Here is a 23,764-nt window from a genome sequence, read left to right as displayed (position 1 = left end):
TGCATATTTATTGAAAAGTGCAGCAGGTGGCCCTTGAGTTTTGATGAAGCCGGGCTTTGGACTTGCAGCCCACGCCAGCATCTGTCCATCAAGCCGCCCTCAACAGAGTCAAGGTCACTTCTATCCTACTTTTTGTTAAATTCAGCTTGTTTTTCACCAGAATGCGTGTTTGTGGAGGTTTTGTTGTATTTTGTACTTTATTCATCCATGATGTTTGCTCAAAGTTTAATTATTGGATGGTTCACTGAATTAAAGTTGTTTTCAGAACAGTTTTGTGAATCATTACCTAAATTTTGTGTTCTCTTTCGAGGTGTCTATTTCTTCATCGGCTTGCCTTGTCACTACCTGTAAAGGGATCACCCAGACATTTGACTCTTAACAGACTTCTACAGGACTCATACTAAAATGTGTCTGGAATAGGATATAACATTATTTTGAAAATTTAAGGGTTAAGACATTTCAAACAAGCACAGGTAGAACACGATGATGTTTGGAGCGAGAAAAGATTGATAACTCAGGGTTTGATTGAAAATTCTGCCTTAAGGTTAGAAACTGTGTGTGTGACCAGTGATGGATTATTCACATGCCATGTTTGAGCAATGTAGAGCGAGATGGAGGGTCTGTGACTTAAGTAAAACTGAACTATAAAGAACAGGATGCCATAATTATCCATGCTGACATACAGCTATAGTATTATTCATGATATTGAAGCATTGCTTACCAGTCTGACCTTTTTACCCTTTGAGGTTATTTGTGTATGTGCCAATTAACGTATGCGCACGGGTGGCAGAACATGTGAACTCTGACACTGAACTCTCCGGGACAACAGAATCCCGGGAAGCTGCCAGGATTGACTGACAAGTCGCAACCCTGTCCACACTCCCGTGAAGTTTCAATTACAAGGAGCTGGACTTGCTGGATGGAAAGAGTCAGCTTGCGAGGGATAAAAGCAAGTGACTGGTGGTGGCAGAAAAACCCAGAAAACATTCACCACTCTAGCTCTGGTAACACAACACTGTAATAAAAAGGGAGTTCAAAAATGGCAGATCTTGGGTCAATTCCTAACGCCGACACTACAAAGTTGAAAATGGTTAACTTTTGCCGTCGGGCCTTTAGCACCAATAAGCTGAGGTTTCATTGGCGAGCTACCCATCAAATAACAACACTGGACAGCTAATTTTGGTAGTGTCCGACATTTCCACGTTGCACAATTTTTCATTAAATGATTTAGGAGATGTCAAATGAAGACACAGTTACAAGGCAGGGTTTTTTGGGGGGCAAAACAGTGTGAAATTCATTAAATTATGATATTCATAATGTTTTTTCAATCTCTGATAAATGGGGAGGATCCAAGACTGTCTTGCCATTCTACACAGACACGAAAATGGTTTAGGGCTTGAAAAGTTAAGAAAAGGTGTGGAGGTGTATAACGCGCACCACGAATTTTTGATTAAAAAATCGTTATAAAATGTTAGCTGGCCGGCGTGAGGCGCCTGAGGAGAATAGTGACCAGCAAGGCTGATAGCCACCCCATTTTCTCCTCAGCCAGGAAACATGTCAAAACATAGCCATGGTTACTCAACATCAGTTTCCAGTAATGTAACAAATACAGTTCAACTCCAGCAATCAACTCCGAATCTTCACAATAAAATCTCGTAAAATAATTTTGTTTTGAAGTTTCTGTACTAGGACTAGATCCAATCTATTTACCAATTATATCAGTCTACGCCATAGACAAACGATGGTTATGTATATTGCTGCAGTCACAGTCCTCCACTGTGTGTTAAGTTTAAACTGAGGGGCAACAAGGTTTCACATTTGCTATGGTTCGTCACCTTCCGTGTGTCAAGCCCATTAAACAAGTCCATTTCTAGCTGCAAAAAACATTTTTAGTTCTTTTTGTAGGTAATATTCTCCATAAATGTATTTTCTAGCAACCGAACCTGCACGGTAGAAATCAGGTGCAATTAGATCCTAAATCATTGATCTGAGTTCAAATCCGATACGTAGTTTGAAAACTCCGGCATGCCTACAATTGTAATGGCCTGGGCTGCGACTGCAGAGGTTATGGTGAGCATGGGGTAGAATAACTGTTTACATCACAACTCTTATTGTGCATGAAGTCGAAGAGAAAAATGCTTGAGGTTGCTGGGCATGCCGTGACCTGGGTTTTAATGAGTTTGGTGGTCAGGGGGATTAATCAATAACACCGTCAACAGCGACAAGCGTCAATGACAAATGTTTTCTGCGGCAGTGAATGTGAAGAACAGGCCTCAGGTCAATTCACATTCAATTAAAAACACACGAAAATACGTTCACATGTGCAATAAAAACACCTGATTAAATATTGAACCACCCTTAAAAGAAACAAGATTTACAAGTCTTTCCTGAGAGACACAGAAATGCTTTCTCGTCAAAAATGTGCAAAATCCTTGAATAAAATGTGCTTGAGAGAATGTTTACAGGATCAAATGATAAGGGGAAAAAAAATAAATGATGAAAGTGTAACAATACCTGGTGGGTATAAAAAGAGAAAGACAATGAAAGAATATTAGTTAACACTCTAGAGACAATAACTTTCAGTGAGCAAGTCTTGAGCCATTGTAGATAAAATCCAAAATAAGTTATCTGTGAAATTAGCGGTGGACAATGTGGCAAAAAATATGTCACAATTTATTACATAAAAGGATTATATTTCATCATGTTTATTTTTCTGAACCTTTTTTGAACTAAGTGGCTTATTTTTGAATATTTACTTTCATGTTACAATCTAAGAAGAAAATGCCGCATTCAAGCCAATTTATCTTTCTAAACTGGTTTTAATTTGAACAGTGCAAACAATCATTCATTCCCTGAACTGCTCATCTTTACTCGAGTCCTGAGGGTGCTGGAGCCCATCCCAGTTGACATTAGTCAGTAGCCATTGGAACCCTTTGACTGATACCCAGCCAATCGTAGCTCCAGTGCAAACTTGCAAAATCATATGAAATGTAAACATTTGAAGTTTAACAAATGACCTGTAATTCTACGCTACAATTGGCACTTTATCACACTGCCATCAATCTATCAGGAAGGAGCCTTTTATATCCTTAGTGCTTATCTCACAGCATCACACTTGATAATATTAATAATAACAAGAAGAATGCATTGTATCTATAGCTAACTTAGTATTTTGCACCTAGTCAAGCTTTTTGTAGCCCATAATAAATATTCTGCACTCAGTATATATTCATCTAACATTGTTCCACCATGATGAAAGACAGATCTAACTCTCCAGATACACGCATCTAGCTATTCAGCAAACCATAGGCTATGCCAATATGTGGACTTCCAGATTCCATTACCCGGCAGCAAGCTTCCAGAGGCGTGGGCATGCGCATCATACAGACCCTCTGTCTCACAGATATGCTCCATTCTAAGATTAAACAACATGAAAGGCACAAAAACGGATCCCCCCAAAAAGTAAATAAATGTTAGAACAAATGCTTGCTGAATAGAATTAACTTCATAAATTAATGATAGTTTTTTAAGGTACCAATCTCATTAAAGTCCTTAGCAATCAAATATTGTCATATTGACCCGCTCTATATCACTGACAGAATAATGCTCACACGCCAACTGATGGAGCATTAGTCAGTAGGAAGGCCTGGATAACTTGCAAACACAAAATTTAAAAAATGAATGGAGGTGGCCTGAGATTAGGACTCTTTCTCATAGACTATTGAACAGATGCGCTGCAGTGGCGAAAGAAACAGCGCAGTAAATAGAAGGCATTATTGAAAGCCAACTTACAGATGGACAGTAACTTTGGAAGGGTGTGCTGAATCAGATGTCCTTAAATTTTCTCTTGGGGACACCACATGCAGAATTTTAATAAAACTCAAGGTGAGATAATCATTTTGTTTGAAAAAAAGTTGAAGAACCAACAGCACAGGTTAAAAATTAAAAATGGGAAAATAACACAACTGAGCACAAAATGTACATACCGAAGGGAAGAGACAAATATCCCAGGAAAATATCTATGAAGAGTATCAATGAAAAAATGGAAATCAGGTACTCAGGGATCAGAATGGAGATTTTCATTTTCAGCTGAAATAGCCAGGGTCCAGGGGCCGCAGGCCCCGGCCAGGTCCAGGGCGGAGCCCGGTGGGGGGCTCAAGGGGGCAAACCCACCCGAAGCCAACGGCATTTATCTTATTTGCTATGTGAAAATTGCACTAGAATGAATTAAATCCAACAAAACAGAAACCATGTATTTTTTTCAGTTTTAAGATGTTTAAAACAATTGGGGGATTACAATGTTACAACCATCACCATTGTTGTTGTGTTTTGATGATGAAGATGGACCTTGTATTTAGCTACTAATCAACAATATATATGAAAATATATACATTAATAACCATTCATCATTAATTTGAAAATAGAATGCACAAACTGAACATGCTTAAAGAAAATACATGTCAGTCTGTGACAGTCTTCTCCAGCCATGACCACTTAAATTTATTCTTGATTCCTTTATCAATCTCGGAGACAAAAGCCTCGTCTTCTTTTCTTAGTACTTTCATATTTACTTTTTCAAACACTCATTTCACCGTTTGAAAAGACCGGAAGGAGCGCCATGTTTGAGAAAGCCAATGCTCTGAACAAAAGCTCCGCTGATTGGTTATCAGCGAACCTATCGACCAATGGTAGGAGTCGATCTATTTGTTGTGTGTTATAGATCTAATGCGCTGCGCTTCTTTTTGCCGATTTTTCTCGCGATCTCTAACTGCTAACTTGGGGTGATGAAACAGTCACGTATCATACCTCACCCCCCCAAAATATTTTCTCATCGAATTTAGACGATTTACGGGAATGACCTTTGGGGTTCAAAAACAGCGGAAATCCGCGGATCCGTGGAAAATTCTGATCCCTATGTACTTGATGAATGAGCTAACTGCGGCTGCAATCATGACTTTAAGCCAGGAGATGGCAGCAGAGAGTTATAAAGTTTCCAATTAAGAACAGGACCTTTAATTAATATCTGTGGAAATTTGCATTATGTCCTGAATGCAGGTTTCTAGACATGGACCGCATAAGTAACATACTGTAGGAGGTGCAAGTGGCAATCTTGAAGAGTCTTGCGTATGTATAAAGAGGAACTCATTTAATGTATAAAGTTTTCAAAAGGTAAAGCGTATGAGATACATCCATCCATTATCTGAACCGCTTATCCTCAGTAGGGTCGCGGGTATGCTGGAGCCCATCCCAGCTATCTTCGGGCAGTGGGCAGGGGACACCCTGAACTGGTTGGCAGCCAGTCGCAGGGCACAGAGAGACAACTCACTCGCTCATTCAGAGCTAGGGACAATTTAGACCGGCCAATTAAACTGAAATGCATGTTTTTTTTGGAATGTGGGAGGAAACCGGAGTGCCCGTAGGAAACCCACGCAAGCACGGGGAGAACAGGCAAACTCCACACAGGACGTTTGATCTCGTGACCTCAGAACTGTGCCGCACACGCACTAACCACTGCGCCGCCGTGCTGCTAGTATAAGATATATATACTGTACTCACATAAATCTCTATTCGGCGCTTCTCATCTTCTGCAACAATGCGTTCTCTGATGACAGCTTGCTCAACGCTCTCTTGGGCCAGGGCACGCTCTGCAGATAGGATGCGGGACACCTCGTCTTCTACGTGATGCTTGGCCTCGGCCTGAGCTTGGGCCGATGCTCGGGACTTCTCGACCTCTAGCCTGTGGACGAGTAATACAATGACTTTTTTTTACATCCTTTACGGGGGCTTCTGTAGGCAAACTATTCAAGCATTATGAGAGGCTTCCAGAAAGTCCCCACAATTATTTTTATAAATTTCACAAATGCAATTTTGAAACAAATGCTGATAGTGATTTTCAGGATCTGTCAGACTTCCCAGTTTCTGCACATGCCCTTGCAATAAAATAGTCCGTGAGCTGATTTCCTTGAATTTGTATTGTCGCCAAATCGCCAAATCATTTACACTTAATTGCGCTATTCAATATTATTTAAGAACTGGAAAGAGCTGTTACTTCCACAGCAGCGTTAAGTGCCGAAAAGGCGCAAGACCACTATTTGAACCCAAGTCGTTGAGCTCTCGTAGTTACCTAGCAACACAATCCCTGTGCAGCAACAGCCCGCTTGATTAGAGAATAAGAGGAACGTCCCTGAAACCCTTTGAGCAGTCTCCTCTGCTCCAAATCAAGTTGTAAAGTAAAATAAACATGGAATAGACAAAGCAGCCACCGGGGCAAATTATGACGAACTGAATAGAAATCCTTGCTAGAAATACAATGAAATTGTAGTCAAATTCTGAGAGATTGGAGTATAGGCAATTGAATACTGACTCAATCTCCTTAATTCATTCCACAAACAACAGGTTTTTTAACTTTCGTAAATCAATGTCACACTTATGTTTGTTTCTATTCCCACGAAGTTATTCAACTCAGTTTTAAACGTAACAGGTGCAAGAAATAAGTTCAAAATGTATATCAAGACATTACCATATAAGGAGTTGCAGGACTTACATAAGAACAATGCCAATATTCTTGTTTCATAGAGCAACGTAAACACACACATGACTCCAAATCTTCTCTCATTCAGGCCACTAAGAGTTTAAAAGGGGGTGATGGTTGAGTTACTCCTTTTAGAAGTGAAATTTTTGTACATGTAGACTCATTTGGCTTGTCCGATTCATGATGCGCAAGCTTGATTTCTTCTTCTTTTCTTTAATATTGTACACAGCCAAAAAGCACAACTATGGAGCGAGGAGCAAACAAGTATGATACTTTATTGATGGCAGTGAGTCATATTTTCTTGACCGTAAATACTTCGATGTAGAAATGAAGACCATTGACCATGACTTCACTGGTGCTACGCCCTTTCCAATCAAGTTTTTCCCGAACACGGTTTATCTGGGGGTCAACTCTTGGCACTAGTGATGTAAACTGATTATTTTGATTGGTCTAAAATACGAATTCAGATCTGAAACAGACTATTCCTTGCATGCAAACTAATATAATGAACCTTAAAACTGGAAAGAATAGGGTTGTGGTGTGAAGTTTGCAGATTTTACCAATGTACCCGGAACTAGGTGTACTCTTTAAAACCCAGTAACATAAATTGCCAGAGATTAAAGTGTGATTTTTTTTGGAGGGATGTAAAAAGAATAAGTTTAACAAGCGTGGGTTTAAGGACCAACAAAAAATGGTTTAGTATTTAAAACATGTTCTGCCTTTCCCTACGTTATCAACAAAAACACTTCCTAGTTGTTATTACCAGGTGTATTTTCAACACTGTAATGAAAATGGGTCTTTGCTATCAGTTTAAAAAACAGCTTGATAACATTCTAATTTATTTACCTTCCTAGGCGAGGATGTGACACCCGCTGAATTAACCTACTTCTCCCTGCTGTCTATGGGGCAGCTCGGATAGCTTGTTACGAACAGGTCTGTTCGTCTTCCAGCTATACAGTTAATTTGGTCAAAAGAAGTTTATTAAAAGAGTAGCATTCATTTGTGTTTAGAACTAGTTTCCTAAAAAGTTATGAATTCCAAAGTATTGTACTTTAAGGCTTTTTAGGGGGCCAGAATTTTTTTTTTTCATCAAGTCCAGAGTAAATGCAACTGTGTACCAAGAGATTTTAGAGCACTACATGCTTCCATCTGCTGAAAAGCTCTATGGAGATGAGTATTTCATTTTCCAGCATGATCTGGCACCTGCCCACAGTGCCAAAACCACCAGTAACTGGTGCACTGACCATGACATCACTGTCCTTGATTGGCCTGCTAATTCCCCTGACCTGAACCCCATCGAGAATTTGTGGGGTATAGTTAAGAAGAAGATGAAAGACACCAGACCTACAAATGCAAATGAGCTGAAGGCCGCTATCGAAGCATCCTGGGCATCAATAACACCTCAGCAATGCCACAGGCTGATTGCCTCCATGCCACGCCGGATTGATGCAGTAATCCGTGCAAAAGGATTCCCAACCAAGTACTGAGTGCATCAATGGACATTTTCAAATGTTTGATTTAGTTTTGCTGTTATAGAATTATTTTTTTTACTTGGTCTGAGGAAGTATTCTAATATTTTGAGATAGGATTTTTGAGTTTTTTTCAGCTGTAAGCCAAAATCAGCAATATTCAAATAATAAAAGGCTTGAAATAGTTCAGTTGATGTGTAATGAATCCAGAATGTATGACATTTTTGTTTTTTTAATTGCATTACAGAAAATAAAGAACTTTATCACAATATTCTAATTTTCTGAGACAGTCCAGTATATGATGACAAAATATTTTTGGCCTTGTCGTGCAATTTACAGGCAATATGTGTGAATCTAGTTGGAAAGCTGATAATTACAAACTACCGTCTTTGCAAGACAATGACACTTATTTCAGTCAGTCCATTTACTCCGCCGTGTACCCATCAACCTGATGAAATGCCGGAGTGCAGTGAAAAACAGGGTGTGTGGGGGACACACCAAAAGAGCGACAGGGGGAACAGGAATAAGTGAATACTGGACTTCTTGACATGTTTGGCCCTGGAGGAAGCCAGGCAAAGATGGAGTGAGGACTTCGAGAGAGATGGAGAGAGGCAAGCCATGTCCACTCCTGCAGTTTGCTGGGTTGCACATGTCAGCATGCTCCATCCATCACGGAGCTTGGACTCCCACTCAGTCACACAAACACTAACAGACGGCTGCACACGCTCAGAAGACAAAAGTTTGATTTAATTTTTTTTTGCTTTACCTTAACCATTTACTCCATAGCTAGCAACTGAGAGGTTTACTGAAAAAATTGCTGAGCGAAAAAAATGGAGACAAAAGGAGCATTAGATAAAGTACGGCATTTATTCGTGTATAACGCGCATTATTTTTACCGAAAACTAACAAGGTTTGGGTGTACGTTTTATGCGAGGTACTATGGTATTATATTACCGTGTTAGCGCAATAATTGATTAGTTGAAAATATTGCTGACCGCTATCGCAAAGCATTGAATGCAAGCAGTTCACTTCATACTCAAGCGACCTACACTCTATATTTAGTAACAATATCAAAATTACTTGCAAGAATGTTGTTTAATAATTATGGCTTAAGTGCAGAGGGAAGGCGCCTGTTTTTCTGTTCTTCGCCTTGCCCATACTGAAAGATTAAGCATTGCTGATTGGTCCAATAAACCAGTATCTAGAGTTATACAAGTTTGTATTCAGTCTTCTTCATATTTTCAATGATATATTGGTGCCTTTTTGATCACAACTTGTGCTGCATAGTGGAAACTACGGTATGACGCCTCTTTTAAGTTTAGAGTTGCGCATAATACTGAGATTCACAGAAAGAGAGCAGCAAATGCAGTTTTGCTAGAGGGGCAATTGTTTTGCTAAGCACTGTGCTTGTGTTTTTTGTTGGCATATTGAAACATTTTAGGTGTAAGTGTTATGGTTCAATAAAGTTTTCAACAAAATATGACTGCTTGTCTTGACATTTGACATTCGCCATCGGACTGGGCAATAATATGGCTTATCATGGAAAAAATTGTTCGGTACATTTTTGAGAAAAAGTTATTTTTCAATACGTTTCAAAAAACACTAAAGAGCGTAAAAACTCTTGGAAAATGTAGGTAATGTTTATTTTACAAATTCACTTATTCCAATCATAAGTTTGCTTTTGGGTAACTTGCCATTTGCACAACACTGAGGCAAATGGAAACAGAAGGTTAGAAATAACATATGTACATTTAAAATAAAGTTTAGAAAAATAAATGCTCTTCTGTAGACTTCCTCACAAGTGCAAAGCCAAGCAAAGACCACTATCTGTAGCTGGATGCTATCTGTCTGCCTTGCCTCTATTGCCTTCCAACCATTATTGCAGTCTCCCGGGGATATTGGACACATTTTTCATTTGGCTGTACAGGATTGACACCAGGTGGGGAAGAGTGGACGGAAAAATACGATGCTTAAATCGAGGAAATACTGTATAGGAGGGGGTGGCTGAAAATAACTGTCCGCTGTGTAATGGAATGATTTTGGAGGATATCGATGAGGTTTGTCTATGGACTGGAAGCGTGCAAAATGGAGTGGTGACATTTTCTTTTCTTTGATTATCCAGGGATTCAATTAGGCATGTATATTCCAAGTGAACAGCTTGTTTGGCACGGCGTGTTCCGGTGGCTTAAAAGCATGCTGAGTTATGTATGTAAACACTCAAGTAGGGTTAACACCTAACAAGAGATCATGCAGTTTGGTGATCCTGCCATGGCGCCTGGTCTCAGGGAATTGTGATTGGTGAGATAGTTTGGAGAAAAGTTAAAATTTTCCATCCATCCATTATCTGCACCACTTATCCTCAGTGGGGTCGTGGGGGTGCTGGAGCCCATCCCAGCTATCTTCGGGCAGTGGGCAGGGGACACCCTGAACTGGCTGCCAGCCAGTCGCAGGGAACACAGAGACAGACAACTCACTCGCTCATTCACACCTACGGACAATTTGGACCGGCCAATTAACCTGACATGCATGTTTTTGGAATGTGGGAGGAAACCGGAATACCCGGAGGAAACCCACGCAAGCACGTGGAGAACATGCAAACTCCACACAGGAAGCTTCGATCACAAGACCTCAGAACTGTGTCGCACACGCGCTAACCACTGCTCCGCCGTGCTGCCCATAAGTTCAAATTGTTTAAGCTAATTGTTTGACAACCTGAGTACAATCACTAAAAATAGAAATACTGTATTCCTGATTATGTGACAGACAAGGGACTAATGGGTTGAAAATGGCTCCAAATGAGAAAATTATAAAAAATGAAGCAAAGAAAGTTCAGAGGGGAAGATTAGTGTGATTTTCTTTTACCAATAACCAACCATGTCTCAACCCATCACCCTGGATTTTGGGGAAAGATTTCTCCTCCAGTTTATGCAGTTGATTTTTGTGAACTATGGAACTATTAAACCCTTTTCAGACTTTTTTTATGGCTAAGATCTCATCCTAAATTTACTTTCTCTGTGTGAAAACGGAACATTAGTCGACCGACTACCAGACCACTAATTCAAACTGATCACCACAACTTAAAGGAGATGTCTGACAATCAATTAATTTAGTTAACCTCTTATCAAGTAGTTAACTTTATCTTATTATCATATAGAAAGTGTAAGTCCAAAAAATAGCATCCACATGAGATTTAATATGATTGTAAATTTTTACTATAGCTTACTTTTTAATGTAATAAATTCCTCTGAACAACCTTTTGCTTTCTTATGTTCCACTTTCCATTCCAGTATAGGCCTGTTGTCCTCCCAAACATGAAAGCTTACTGTCCACAAGTGTTCCACACGAGATGTATCTCAACACAGTGCAACAACGAGGCGGGATGAAGTGCGACAAAACCGAAACAAAGGCATTTACCCGCCTATGTAATATTGATGTTGGGAATAATGTCGCTGAATGCTGGCCATAAATATTTGATGACCCCAATGCGCTCTCTCCACGTATGCGCTCGCAGATAAACATAAGACACCTGATTATAGAAGGCGGTTAAAAAACATTACGCATGGGAAATGAATTATGCAGATTAGTTTAGACATGTTACAATGTAAAAGCTGCTTTTGTATTCTGATGATCAAGCCACAATTATAAAAGCATAACTGTAATTAATAAGCCTTCTTAAATAATGTGGTGTCTGAACCAGTTTGCTTTAGAGGCAAAACGCATCATATCTATGTCAGGACCAGGACGAAACCGGACCCAATTGCGTTACATTGTATTAAAGGAAAGAGGAAGGGCTGCGTCCACGGTCCGGTGATCGCTAGGCGCGGGAAGCAAGTTGCTCTCGTACTTGGATTGTGATCCAAACACGGAAGTGGATCTTCCGTAGCGAGCGATGGTGGTGTTGGGGACAGAAAAACAGGCCGATAGCCGGGACAGGAGAACATAACGTGGTTGGGGTCAGAAACGGGTCGTAAGCCGGGATGGTAGAGCAGACATTGTCGGGATCAAAAACGGGTCGAAAGTCGGGACGGGAGAGCAGAAGTGGTCAGGATCAAAACGGGTCGTAGCCGGAGACAGACGGGAGCAAAAACGGAACAGGTGGGAATCAGGGTCGAAAAAGGCTTGCCTAGTATACACTGAGGTTCGCAGACGGACTGACCCCAGGGGATTGACAGAACTGAGTTCAAATAGTGACAGGGAGCCAATCAAAACCAGTAATCATGACAATCTGGTCGGATTACTTCTTTTGAAAACTCATTCAATAATCTTATTATGGACAACCGTGTATGTCCGGTTGAAATATTGACAATCGACCAATTAGCAGTTTAAAGTAGTCTTGTTCTATTCTCTTTTTGGAAGTGTTCTGCTTTATTGCATCACAGGCAAATCTTCACCCTGCTGTTATGGTTCCTTGAAAACAATTAGTTGAAGGCCACAACTAAATTGATTTGTCTTGAAAGTGTCACCTCTTTGCTCTAACACCTTGCAAAATACAGATCTCAGGGGTTCATTTATGGCTTAAAACCTCTGCATGATAAATAAAGACTAAAAACTTTGCTTTTAAATTTACTTTATCCTGCTAATAGGATCAAATCTGGTGCCAGGGGATTGGAGATAAATGTTTTGCTATTCTTTTTGCACCATGATAAAAACCCATGTACGTTGCAGTTACATTTCACTGAATTGAAATTTCATTTGGGAAGCTGTCTCATCTATGCAGACCTAAGAGGAAGTCGATAGTGGTCTGGAGATATGAAAGTGTTGCGCTCGCAGTATCTTTATCAAATGCAAGCTAGGTTGTTGTTTGATTTTTCAAGTAATGCCTTAAAGCAACACAAACATTGAATCGTATTGTGTCTGGGCTCACAGTAAATGTTAAGTTTTTTCTGAGTTTTTTTTTAAATGGTAAAGAGGTGATGTGAGTGAGTGCCCAGATTTAACATATAATATGCGGGACAAGAAACTTAACCATTACAAAGTAGCTACTTGCACTTCATACATGGGTCAGTACCTCTACTACATATATTTTTGAAAGTGTCCTCCCATTTGAATTTGCATCACCAAAATGTAAATATGAATATAGATCATTACATTTCCATTGTTTTCTGTTCTGTCAACTAACACTGAACTACAAAATACATAAAGAACCACCTACACACGGTTTCAACAAATCAGCTACATATTATTAGTTCATAGCCCTAGTGGCTGAAAGTCGATTATCAAACAAAAAAAATCCCACGCAAACACACAAGTGCACCCTATAATTGCTTGCTTATGGCTGTATTTTCCATTGCCATCTCACAAGAGGGGCTTGAAAGCTGCAATGATGTCCATTAAGTGTGAGGTTCTTACTTCTTGGAATGGACATCAATAAATGAACTGCAGGAAGCAGTTACAAGTAAAATAAGACCAAAACTGTGAAAAAGAAAAACAATCACCTTTGCTTTTATCTCGAAGGAGTCTATAGATGGAGGTTAATCAATAATCTAACACAACCTCCTCCCAAATCAAGAGACCTTGTGTTTTTGTGTGTGTTTAGCCACTAATCACAGCAGTCTATTGACCAGGGTCCGCTGGACAGTATCCAGGTCTATTAAGCTAGAGTAGGGAGGGGTTGCAACTATTTCTGAGCGTTCTTGCAAGACCGCAGTGCACCTGATTGTTCCTAGGCCTATGTGGTGAATACATTTTGTGCATTTCCGTCTTCATAGGGCTTAATGGATGACCCAAAATACATCCAGGAAATTGCCTAAGGTTTAGCACCACTACCCTTTTACAGCTATGCTAATTTGATCCTGAGAAGTCTGTAAAGAGCTGTACGCAACGGAAGAGAGGCGGTTTGGAAATACGGTTGGTTTAGGAAGATGAGATTCTGATTGCTAATGGAGTAAAACATGGAAAAGAGCCACATGGAAGCCATTAACTGTTACGGATGTCGTTATTATACGACATAGGGGTGACATTAGCTCAGGAGGTAGCGCGCTCATCTTGGGATCAAGAGATTGCAGGTTCAATTCCCAGCTCCTCCGTGTTGTATGTCGAAGTGTCCTTGGGTAAGACACTGAATCTCTAATGCCCCCGATAAGCAGGTTGGCGCCTTGCATGGCTGCACGGGCGCTATTGGTGTGTGAATGGGTAAGTGTGAAGTCTTCATTGACTTGAAAAGCACTATATAAATGCAGATCATTTCATATTATTTCATTTCATAAAAAAGAGTTTCTTATATTTTGTTCATTCACCCACATCACAAACATAAATTAATTAATAATTATTAATAATTTTGCATTTATTTATTTGCTTCTCACCAAGCCTGCAAGTCTTCTTCTGCCTTGAGCCGCTGCTTTTCCAAGTCTTCGCGCATCTCATCACTGATTCTTTTCTTCAGGGCTTCTTCATCAACTGAGCAGGGACAAAGAAAAAAAATTTTGAACATCAGTGATAATAGTGTACAATTTGTGTTGAGTACACAGGCAAATACCTCGTACATTTCCTAAATCCTCACAGATGTAATTACTCCCAAAACGCAGATTCGGTTGTTTTCCGTGTTCACATCTCACCAATTTTTTCGAGCAACAGTAAATTCATGTCAAGGACATCAAACGAGGGCCCCTATTGTGTCCTAAGTGCTTTATATCGGCAGGTAATAAGGCATGAAAGTAAAGATGGCTGCCAGTGACCAGGCCAAAACGTGCTCTGAAGATGCAAGTGCCTTGGTGCCCGAGAAAACTATATGCGTGTATGTATGTCCGTGTATGTTGATTGCACTTATATTGAATTACTTAAATGGGATAATCCCTATTTTTCAGAAGCTATCATCTGGTGAAACAGTGGAATACACTCACACATTCTTGCATAAAGACTATTTCCTTTAAAATGAAAAATGCCAATATTAGTCCCCAATTTTTAAAGCATGTTTTGGGTCCCGTCCCAGTTAGGAACCACTATATTTAAAGAATCCTATGGTAGGAAAAGATATGACGCACAATTTTCATTTGAAAAATCAGTCTTCATCTTACTGGTTGCTCTGTTAGTCAATCAAGTAACGAATTGGAGATAGACTGACAATGCCAGTTTTTTGGGTGTTTGTTTAACACATACTGAGACACACATATTTGTTCTTGTATGTTCTTTTATGAATTTAAAAGCTCGTGTGATAAAAAGATCAAATTGAATGCCTTTTCTTGTGTCATCTGTATCACAGTTAGACTAGTGGTTAAATATCGGCGCTCTTAACGCCGCGACCGAATATTTGCCATTTTGGCCAGCAAGACTTATCGGCTGATCAATTATTGCACTGTAATCGTACAAAGAGTACAACGGTTATACAGTAAACAAATATACATGGTAGCGCGGAATGTGGTCTCAATTTCATGTGCCTTAACGCCAGTGCACCTAATGTACAAAAAATATTCAACAAAATACAAATTTTGGGGCGAGCACCTTACAATATGGTGTGCCTAATATTGCGGTATATATTATAAATAAAATATTTTTCAAATCACAGGGCCTGAAGGTAAACTTAGTTGAGAAGCAGAAGTGTTGGTTGGGGGGATAGTTACCCAACTATTGTAGGTGGAGAAAATAGAAGGTGGCAAATTGAGTTTCTCATCAGGGCTTTCATTAACCCTGAGACCTGCATGAAAATCCTAATCTGTAACATTATCACTTCATCACGATTCCTCGGTGGAGTTGCCTAGCATCTTAAACCATCCTCAGATCACAGCACGGCTTCAACAAAAAAAAAAAAAAAACAGAGAAAGAGAAGTAAATATATAAATATAACAACTTCGAGCCTGGGTAATGCAGGTGTCATTTCATTCTGACTCATCATAACTGACAGCTCAGGCTTCTGTGAGATGAGGAGAGTCATAGTAAAAAAGTAGTACAATTCATTAGTTGACAGAACATGGTTGGGGCAGGCTATTAGAACCAATGCAGTGTGTATTTCCTCACTTGAGCGTGGGACGCAAGCATATTTACAGCAACGTGCACGGATAGAGAAGCTGCTGAAAAATGTCTTTATTTTTTGCACAAGTATGATTTGTGTCTGAGTCTTTTGAAGCTTTTCTTTTTTACATCAGAGATGCTGTACGGAATTTGGAACTTCTTACTCTCTTACTCCATCTTCTGGCTTGTGTCATCATTGCAGCCGGTGTCAAGCTCCGTGTGTTGTGCGTGTATGAATGCACATTTCTTAGATGCGCTCAAATAAACCTTTATTTTTTTCATCCTCTTTGGGGTTCGAATTGGTGTTTGGACTGTACTTGAAACTAGACTTTTCTTATTATCATCATTTTCATGCTACGCCTAACAAATTAATTTAAAAAAATGCAAGGATGAGCACGATGTCACTCTCCAAAACCCCTCCCACTCCCCCCATTTTGCAGCCTGAACAGCTTAGCTTAAAGTTAGATGAAAGCAGACAGGCCCATGGAAAAAAGATTATAAGGGTTCTTTGAACGGAGTTGGTAAGGCATTGTATCACATACTTAAGAGATAAAATATTCAACTTACAAATTTTTAAGGACACCTTAAACAATGCGACCGACCTTTAAGACTTTTAAATTCTTTAACTCCCTGGAAATGGAAGAATGGTCTAGATTTTCTGACCACAAAAGTTTGGTTTTGGCATGTTTCTTAATTTTATTGAAGGTGTTTGAAGGCCAGCTCATTACCGATGTGACATTGTGTTTTGTTTTCATGGCTTTAAAAAGGGTCAGATGCTCCGCCACATATGAACATTCGAGTTACGAAAAACGATCAACACAAACATTTTTTCGGAATGTCGAAAAATATCCGTACGTTGCTGTACATTCGAATTTCATGCATCTTTTAACGAGTGTAGTGCTTATTTCAGGGATCAGAATGGAGATTTTCATTTTCAGCTGAAATAGCCACCGTCCAGGAATAAACCAGGGCGGAGCCCCCCCCCACCGCCACAAACCCCCCCCCCCCCAACCTGGGTTTTAGGCAATTTACTTGTCCAAAACCATGCTTATATTTATCATTTAAGTAACATTTTTAGAAGATTAAAATAATTTGCCCACATAACTGATTTTTTTGTAAATACTGCAAGATAAGTTCAAATGCAGTTCAGTCCCTGCAGCTTGTGCGACAATGCGGCCAATTTTTCTAACGGCCACCAGGGTGCGCCAGAGCAATAAAGGAAAGAGTGAGACAGTCGGATTTTGAATTTGTTTGCTAAAAGAAAATGGTTGCATTGCTTTTTTTCGGCCAAGTTCTATCATGGAGGAGGACCTCTTGAAGCGGATCTTCCAAAACTAAGTTAAACCTCACTTTATTTATCTTTATTGAGCATATTATTTTACTAAATGTTTATTTTTTAGTACAAAACAATAAAGGTTACTTATACAAGCCTTAAACATACTGATATAAACCTTAAACATACCAAATATAGCACTGAAGCAACTTACGAACAAATTCAACTTATGAACGATCGTCCGGAACATATCTCGTTTGTAAGTAGGGCAGCGTCTGAACATTTTGGTTATTTTCTCCAATGAGCAAAGATATAATCAGTTGAATCCACCTTTTGGAGCTTTGAGCCATTTTTAAACACCAATTCACAGTTATCGGCCAGCAACTAATATATATATTCTATCTGCCGACACTACTTGCAAACATTTCTGCTCTTCATTTTAATATATTTAGATTTTCCATAGAGTAGTACCACAACTTGGTCGTGTTCGCTCATCACTAGTCGCATGAGGTAGGATGTGTGCAGTGCTGTTGTTATTACAACTTAAGTGATTTGCTATCATATTGTATAGAATGTTTATTGGGGTGATCGAGTTTCTGCTGTTTGTGTGCGAACGCCAAAAATAAGAATAATTGACTGCTTGGCTGCACTTGTTGATAAAGTTTGGGAGCTTCCCAGTAAAGTCTGCAAAGGAGTGTCTTGACGCGACAGAATCTGTTACTTTTCTAAAATCTCTATGAAGTGTAGTTCACATATTTTAAAGTTGAATCATCCCTGCCATGAATTTGCTTCTCATGCCTCGCATTGATTGAGCTTACCGGCCAATATTGGCCAAACATTCTGTTTGACCGATATAGTTTCCTCGACATACCTCAAAATGATTTGTTTTCATTTGTTTTGGAGCACTTGTATATTGATTAGAAGCGACATATTTTCACATAATTTAAACACCGTAGTCATATTCATGGGCCGTTTCTGTGATTATAGAAACATTACCTTCCCATTAAAGTCATTATAATTATTGGCACACAAAAACGATTGACAAATTGATTAATTCAAGCTCTAGTGTCCAACACTACTCTTTGGAGACAGGATACCAAAGCTGTATGCTATTGTAATTGTAAACAAAAATTAATACAGGAAAATAAAAATAATAGGATATTGCTTCTGTTTTTTCCCCTTTTTTTTAACTATTGCATGATATTAAAAAAAAGGTGTCGGTTAATGGTATCAGGCCCCAAAGGCAGGATTTTATCAGCAATCGTTGGGGGGGAAAACGTGATACTGCATCCCAGATATAAACGCTTAAGTTCAAACCAATAATTAATTTTTAAGTTGGCATCTTTTTTGCTCAATTTTAGAAATACATGATGTCGGCACAGTAAATCCTTTTTTGAGATGGAATGAGGCATGTGAAAATAAAACATGTGTGGCTTAATACGAATTGTTTTCTATTTTTTTAATTGTGCTATCTCAGGAACATCCTTCAACCTTGATAGAGTGTATTGTATTATTTAACTTTATTATCTACGGTGTCGATTGGTGTCTTAAAACCTCGGTAATTTTCTTTTCAGAATATGTGTGTGTCAAAAAGAGAGTAAACCTTTTGATGAAAATCCACTATTGTGCTGTGAAAAAAACATGTTTTTTTTGCTCACGAAATATGTTAAGCGTGTTTCCCGAAACACAGAGTGCTATTGTTGCATTTATCGTTCGGAATCTGAAAAGCAATTAGCGCAAACAATAGAAGGGGTGTTTTAACTGGATAGTTGCTGAGGGAAACATCAACAAAAAAAAGGACTCGATATAACTGAGCAAATTCAATTGTCTGAGATTAATTATAATGCGCTCAACAAATGGTTGAGTGGCTTGGATGAAATCTGATGCCAAAGACGGGCAAATCTAAAATGTATTGTAGGGGTAAGCAGATCAATGAAAATACCGATGTTATCTGTACTAAGCAAGTACTTGGATCGGATCGATACTTGGCTCTTCCAATTTCCCCAAAGTGCCACTTCCCTATGTAGATAGCGCAATAAAATGTGCAAAATTATCTCAGGAGGTAGAGCGCTTGTCTTGGGTTCGATTCCCGGCTCTTCCTTGTCATATATCAAAGTGTCCTTGGGCAAGACACTGAATCCCTAATGCCCTTGATAAGCAGGTAGTTCCTTTGCATCACAGACGCAGCTATCGGTGTGTGTGTTTGAATGGGTAAGTGTGAAGCACATTGTAAAGCGCTTTGGGAGTTCTTTAGTGATTTGAATAAATGCAGACCATTTACATTTAATTCTCTCCTTCTCCCACTCTTAAGTTTATCCCGGAGTCGAAACTAATAGGCACACTTTTAGCACCTCTCCCTACACTGCCTGCTGCTGCATAGTGCCTGCCATGCAGGAGAGCTAAATCTATGCGCCAAGCCCGACCAGAAGCTAAAAATGACAATCAAATAGTAGGCGCAGCATGTGGATTTTTTTTCAACTATAATAAAGGACAATGAAAGCGGGAATTTGTGCTGTTAAGTGGTTTGCTATCCTGGCAAAACCACAAATTGACATAAGCACATGAAAAGAAGAGCGTAATGAGCTGTGACCAGAATGTAAACATGTAATTGTTCCTCAACAAAAACCTGTAAAGCCTTTCTCACTATGGTAACAGAGGCAATGAGAGACAATAAGTATTTAATCTGCATTGCTGGATTTTTACAATATTGTGCAAATGGGGAAGGTTCAAAAGATATCTTGTTGACATTGTTATACAGTATTTGTATTTTGGTTTGACTCTTTTGATTTTTGTTCCGAAACAATTGTAATAGAAATATTTCCATTTTTTCTTACTTTTAAGTTTAATAATGTAGCTATCTGATAATTTAAGTGCATAAAACCATTGTGCCTCATTTATACAAAATTATGAATTGACTTAATTTCAATTACTCAATAATGATGACATGTCCAAGCAAAAATATCAATATCAGGTCAGTAGCGATCAATATCTCCCTGTATTTACTCAGAAAATATTAATACCAAAGTTCCCAGTATCACCCACCCCAAACATATTGAAGATACGCATTTCCCTTTACTGCAACCTTCTGGCCCATTGTGCCAAACTGCAGAGGTGTCGTTTTAATCATTAGAGTCACTGTGGCGTGGCAAAACTTAGCCTTTTTTAATTAGCACACTGATTTTGCACAATAAAGAACGCGGGAGGCCTGCCTTCCCACTACCCTATCAGCGATCCTTCCGCCCACTCTGCGCCCACATGCCTGTCTCGGCGAAAGTAATGAGCGATATTCGAATCTTCTCGGCATCAAATAGCACAAAACTTTACTTTTACTAGCCAAAGATTACAGATTACACATTGGTAGCATCAGTAGTCGTCATACTGTGGACATATGAATGGAATGACAGCAAAAAGGCCACTGTGATGAGCAGTAATGAGCTACTCATTTATGATCAAGACATGGGTAACTAATTTATCATTTTATTAGCAATCAGAGGATGACAATGTACCTGAAGAATGGAGACTAATTATGAAGTTGAAGACAAAAGGCACGAGGTGACTTAAAGTAAACATGATTAAAATTCAAAAGGTAGCCACACATAAAATTAATCCCCGGACACTTCAACCTCGTAGTACCTCTAATTAACTTTGACGAGGAGGCCTGCCATCTCCTACATATTATGAAATGAGTCAGAGATTTCCTTTTTTTTTTTTTTTTTTTTAAGAGATTTGCTTTTATAATGCATGTATTAGGTTTTCATTGGTTTTTCTGTCCAACTCAGAGAAAGAAAAACACAAAGTTTTGTCCACAAACAATAAATTGTTCTCAAAAATCCAGTTTTAAAGGTTGCATTTCAAACTGAGCTGTCTGGCAGACGCTACAGTGGCATCAAAGCCAGAACAGGGAGACTGGTATAAAATATTCTATCCACAAAGCATTCAAAATGGCATCACTATCAGTTTACCCCATCAAGAAATAGTTTTAGCACTCCAAGGGGGCATTAAACAAAAGAAAAATAAAGAAATCCAGGCTGACTGAACAAGCGCAGCTTAATCTATTCTAGCTGGCACCATTTGGCTTAATCGTTACACATTTGCAGAGCCTAGATGAAAAACGCAGCTGTAGATATTTGGGATAAATGTGCATTCACAGCATCCTTAAATTCTCCCTTGGTTCACAGATTGAAAAACGACTTGCCGCCGATCGTCTTTTATGGGCGCTAACCAATCGTGTCTTACGGAGTTCTATGAAGATGTGAAGAAAATAAGAAAAAAATGGTATACAGTTAAGAGAGGGATGAGATCTTATAAATATATAAAGAATTCTTCTGTTCTTGATGCGGTGAAGGCCTTTTCGCAGCCAGGGTATGTACTGGTGAGTCCCGACAGCTTTATAGTTTTCGGGTATCTTGTTTCAGACCGATTGTGATGTTCCTCCGATGAGTATATTTTGAAATGGTAAATCTTTGATCCCAAGAGTTTAAGCTTTCCAATGATATGCGGCATGACATATTTCAGTGACTGGTGACATCATACAGACACATATTTGTTTTTCAAAAGTTCAGCGGCCCACCAGTGGGCCGTCGGAACGTTAATGGGTTATGGTACCGTATATTATTAAAACTCTTTCTGTGTACCTACCGTATTTTGGGGGAAATATCTAATGTTTCATTGTTGGACCATGCGGCTTATGATCAGGTGCGGCTTATGTACCTACAAAACGTTTATATTTTTTTATTATTTAGAAATTTACCGGGTGTGGCTTATAATCAGGTGTGCCTTATAGTCCGATTCTTTACGGTATATATGCCAGACACACTCACTTGCTGGTGAGACAGAAGGAGGAACTGATGGTCCTCCAGGAACAGGAGCAGGAGATTCCGACTGTATCACCTGTTGAAGAGGAGGAGGAGGATGGGTAAAAGGAGAGGTCACTTGAGAATGTGGAGGTGTTGGCAGGACACTTGCAGGTTCAGATACAGGAAGAGAGCACAGGTTATCAGAGCCATGGGGCAGTAAAGCAGGAGAGGAGTAAGGTTCAGTTTGCGTAGTTAAAGCATCTACTTTAACAGGTAAAGGAATCGAAGCATTAGATTCGGAAGGAGAAGGTAAATGTCTTGTGACAGACTCAACAGTAGAAGGAGGAGCAGGTGAAGGGATTGATTTAAAAGGAGGCCCAACTGTAGGTGCAGAGGGCACCAACATGTCAATGAGGGTGGGTGCTTCTACCTGCTCAGGTTGAGTAGGTGAAGGGGCAGGGGGTGCCACAGTGGTAGGTGGCGAAGGAAACGTAGGAACAAATGGAGGAGGTGGAGGAACAGGATGCAGAGGAGGGGCCGTTGAAGGTTCTCTCATTCGGTTGATGACGTTCTCAGAGAGCTGCAAAAAAATGTCCAAAACTGATTTGTTTTTGTTATTTTTTTCAAGCTGAGAAACCCCCAAACATCTAACTTAACTCAGAAAAACAATGCATTGAAAGGGGTTTCACGTTTCTAGGAGAGCCCTCCCCGGTTCTATAGGCTTATGTAATTGACTTAAAACAGCGCGCCTAAATTTAGCCACGCACTCAAACTCACTTCAGCAACTCACGCAATTACAAAAGTTTATAGAAGCTCTATTGAATTTTGATTATTTGTATAAAAGTGTGTGTTTCTTTGATCACACATATTTAATTGATAAGACGGGAGCCCTTTTCATTCATACATTCAACAGATATATGCACATGGTATCTAACCGTTGCTCTAGAATTAACCTAAAACACACATTCGAAAGTCACTTTTGATGTATTTTAGAAGAGAAAAAAACAATAATGAAGATTTGATTTGTAAGAAAAAATTAACGGGGTTGGATTTATTTCGAGTTTTCTTGCAGTTACTTGTTTGACAGCGTCTGCCTAAAATAATGAAGCAAAACACGAACCAATACTTGTAAATCGAATGGAAAAAACATAACACTGACATTCAAAGATCACTTTATTGACATGTGTCTCATAGTGCAACACTATAACTGCAAATATGTGCCGTCAACTCACCCTTATGCCCTTCACCACTGTAACGTTCTCGTTCTCGTCCGACTCAAAGGACACGCGGCGGGTGTTATTTGCTCCCATTTTTACACTAAGGACAGAAAAATGAATAATAAAATATCCAAACACCAATACTGTGGTGACTTTTAACAGAGTTATTTAGCATTCGGAGTTGTCACATAACCACACACTGTAGTTCCGACTTCTCCAAACATGTGTTGGTAAAGAAGTCAGACGTGATTCGCTAGGATCCCAGCATTGAGAATTTCTATTGGTTGTTCTGACAATATTGGGGCGGAAATCTTAAAGAACCAGGACGAGACGAATGAGATTCAATATTTATAACTTATATTTAATGACACATTTGCATATATGGGTGTTAAAAATACGGGAACATATTTACCATTATGGATTTTGCAAATTAATGTGACTTAATGGATTTGTGTACTGTCAATATTTGAGGTATTCTATGGCAATTCAATCATGAAACACATCCATCCGTCCATTATCTGCACCGCTTATCC

At 39.3% G+C, this 23,764-nt stretch overlaps 1 protein-coding gene across 3 annotated transcripts in view; it reads right to left on the bottom strand.

Annotated features, from left to right (window-relative positions):
* Positions 1 to 23,492, bottom strand: part of chchd3a (coiled-coil-helix-coiled-coil-helix domain containing 3a) — a 60,323-nt gene extending 36,831 nt beyond the window's left edge. Inside the window, exons 1-5 of one of the 3 annotated variants that reach the window (XM_088348402.1) lie at positions 23,247 to 23,492; positions 22,445 to 22,594; positions 22,039 to 22,108; positions 14,304 to 14,397; positions 5,557 to 5,737 (exon numbers count right to left, since the gene is read on the bottom strand). In XM_088348402.1, coding sequence (XP_088204528.1) covers positions 5,557 to 5,737; positions 14,304 to 14,397; positions 22,039 to 22,108; positions 22,445 to 22,594; positions 23,247 to 23,324 — 573 coding nt within the window. In that variant the 5' untranslated portion in view covers positions 23,325 to 23,492. The remainder of the gene's footprint in view (positions 1 to 5,556; positions 5,738 to 14,303; positions 14,398 to 22,038; positions 22,109 to 22,444; positions 22,595 to 23,246) is intronic. The other 2 variants (XM_088348401.1, XM_088348403.1) reach the window with 2 other exon arrangements.
* Between the last annotated feature and the right edge of the window lie 272 nt (positions 23,493 to 23,764).

This window comes from Urocampus carinirostris, chromosome 11 (genome assembly GCF_059441175.1).
Source record: "Urocampus carinirostris isolate Australia breed hairy pipefish chromosome 11, RoL_Ucar_1.0, whole genome shotgun sequence".
NCBI classification, from domain to species: Eukaryota; Metazoa; Chordata; class Actinopteri; order Syngnathiformes; family Syngnathidae; genus Urocampus; species Urocampus carinirostris.
This window is presented reverse-complemented; position numbering and strand designations above follow the sequence as displayed.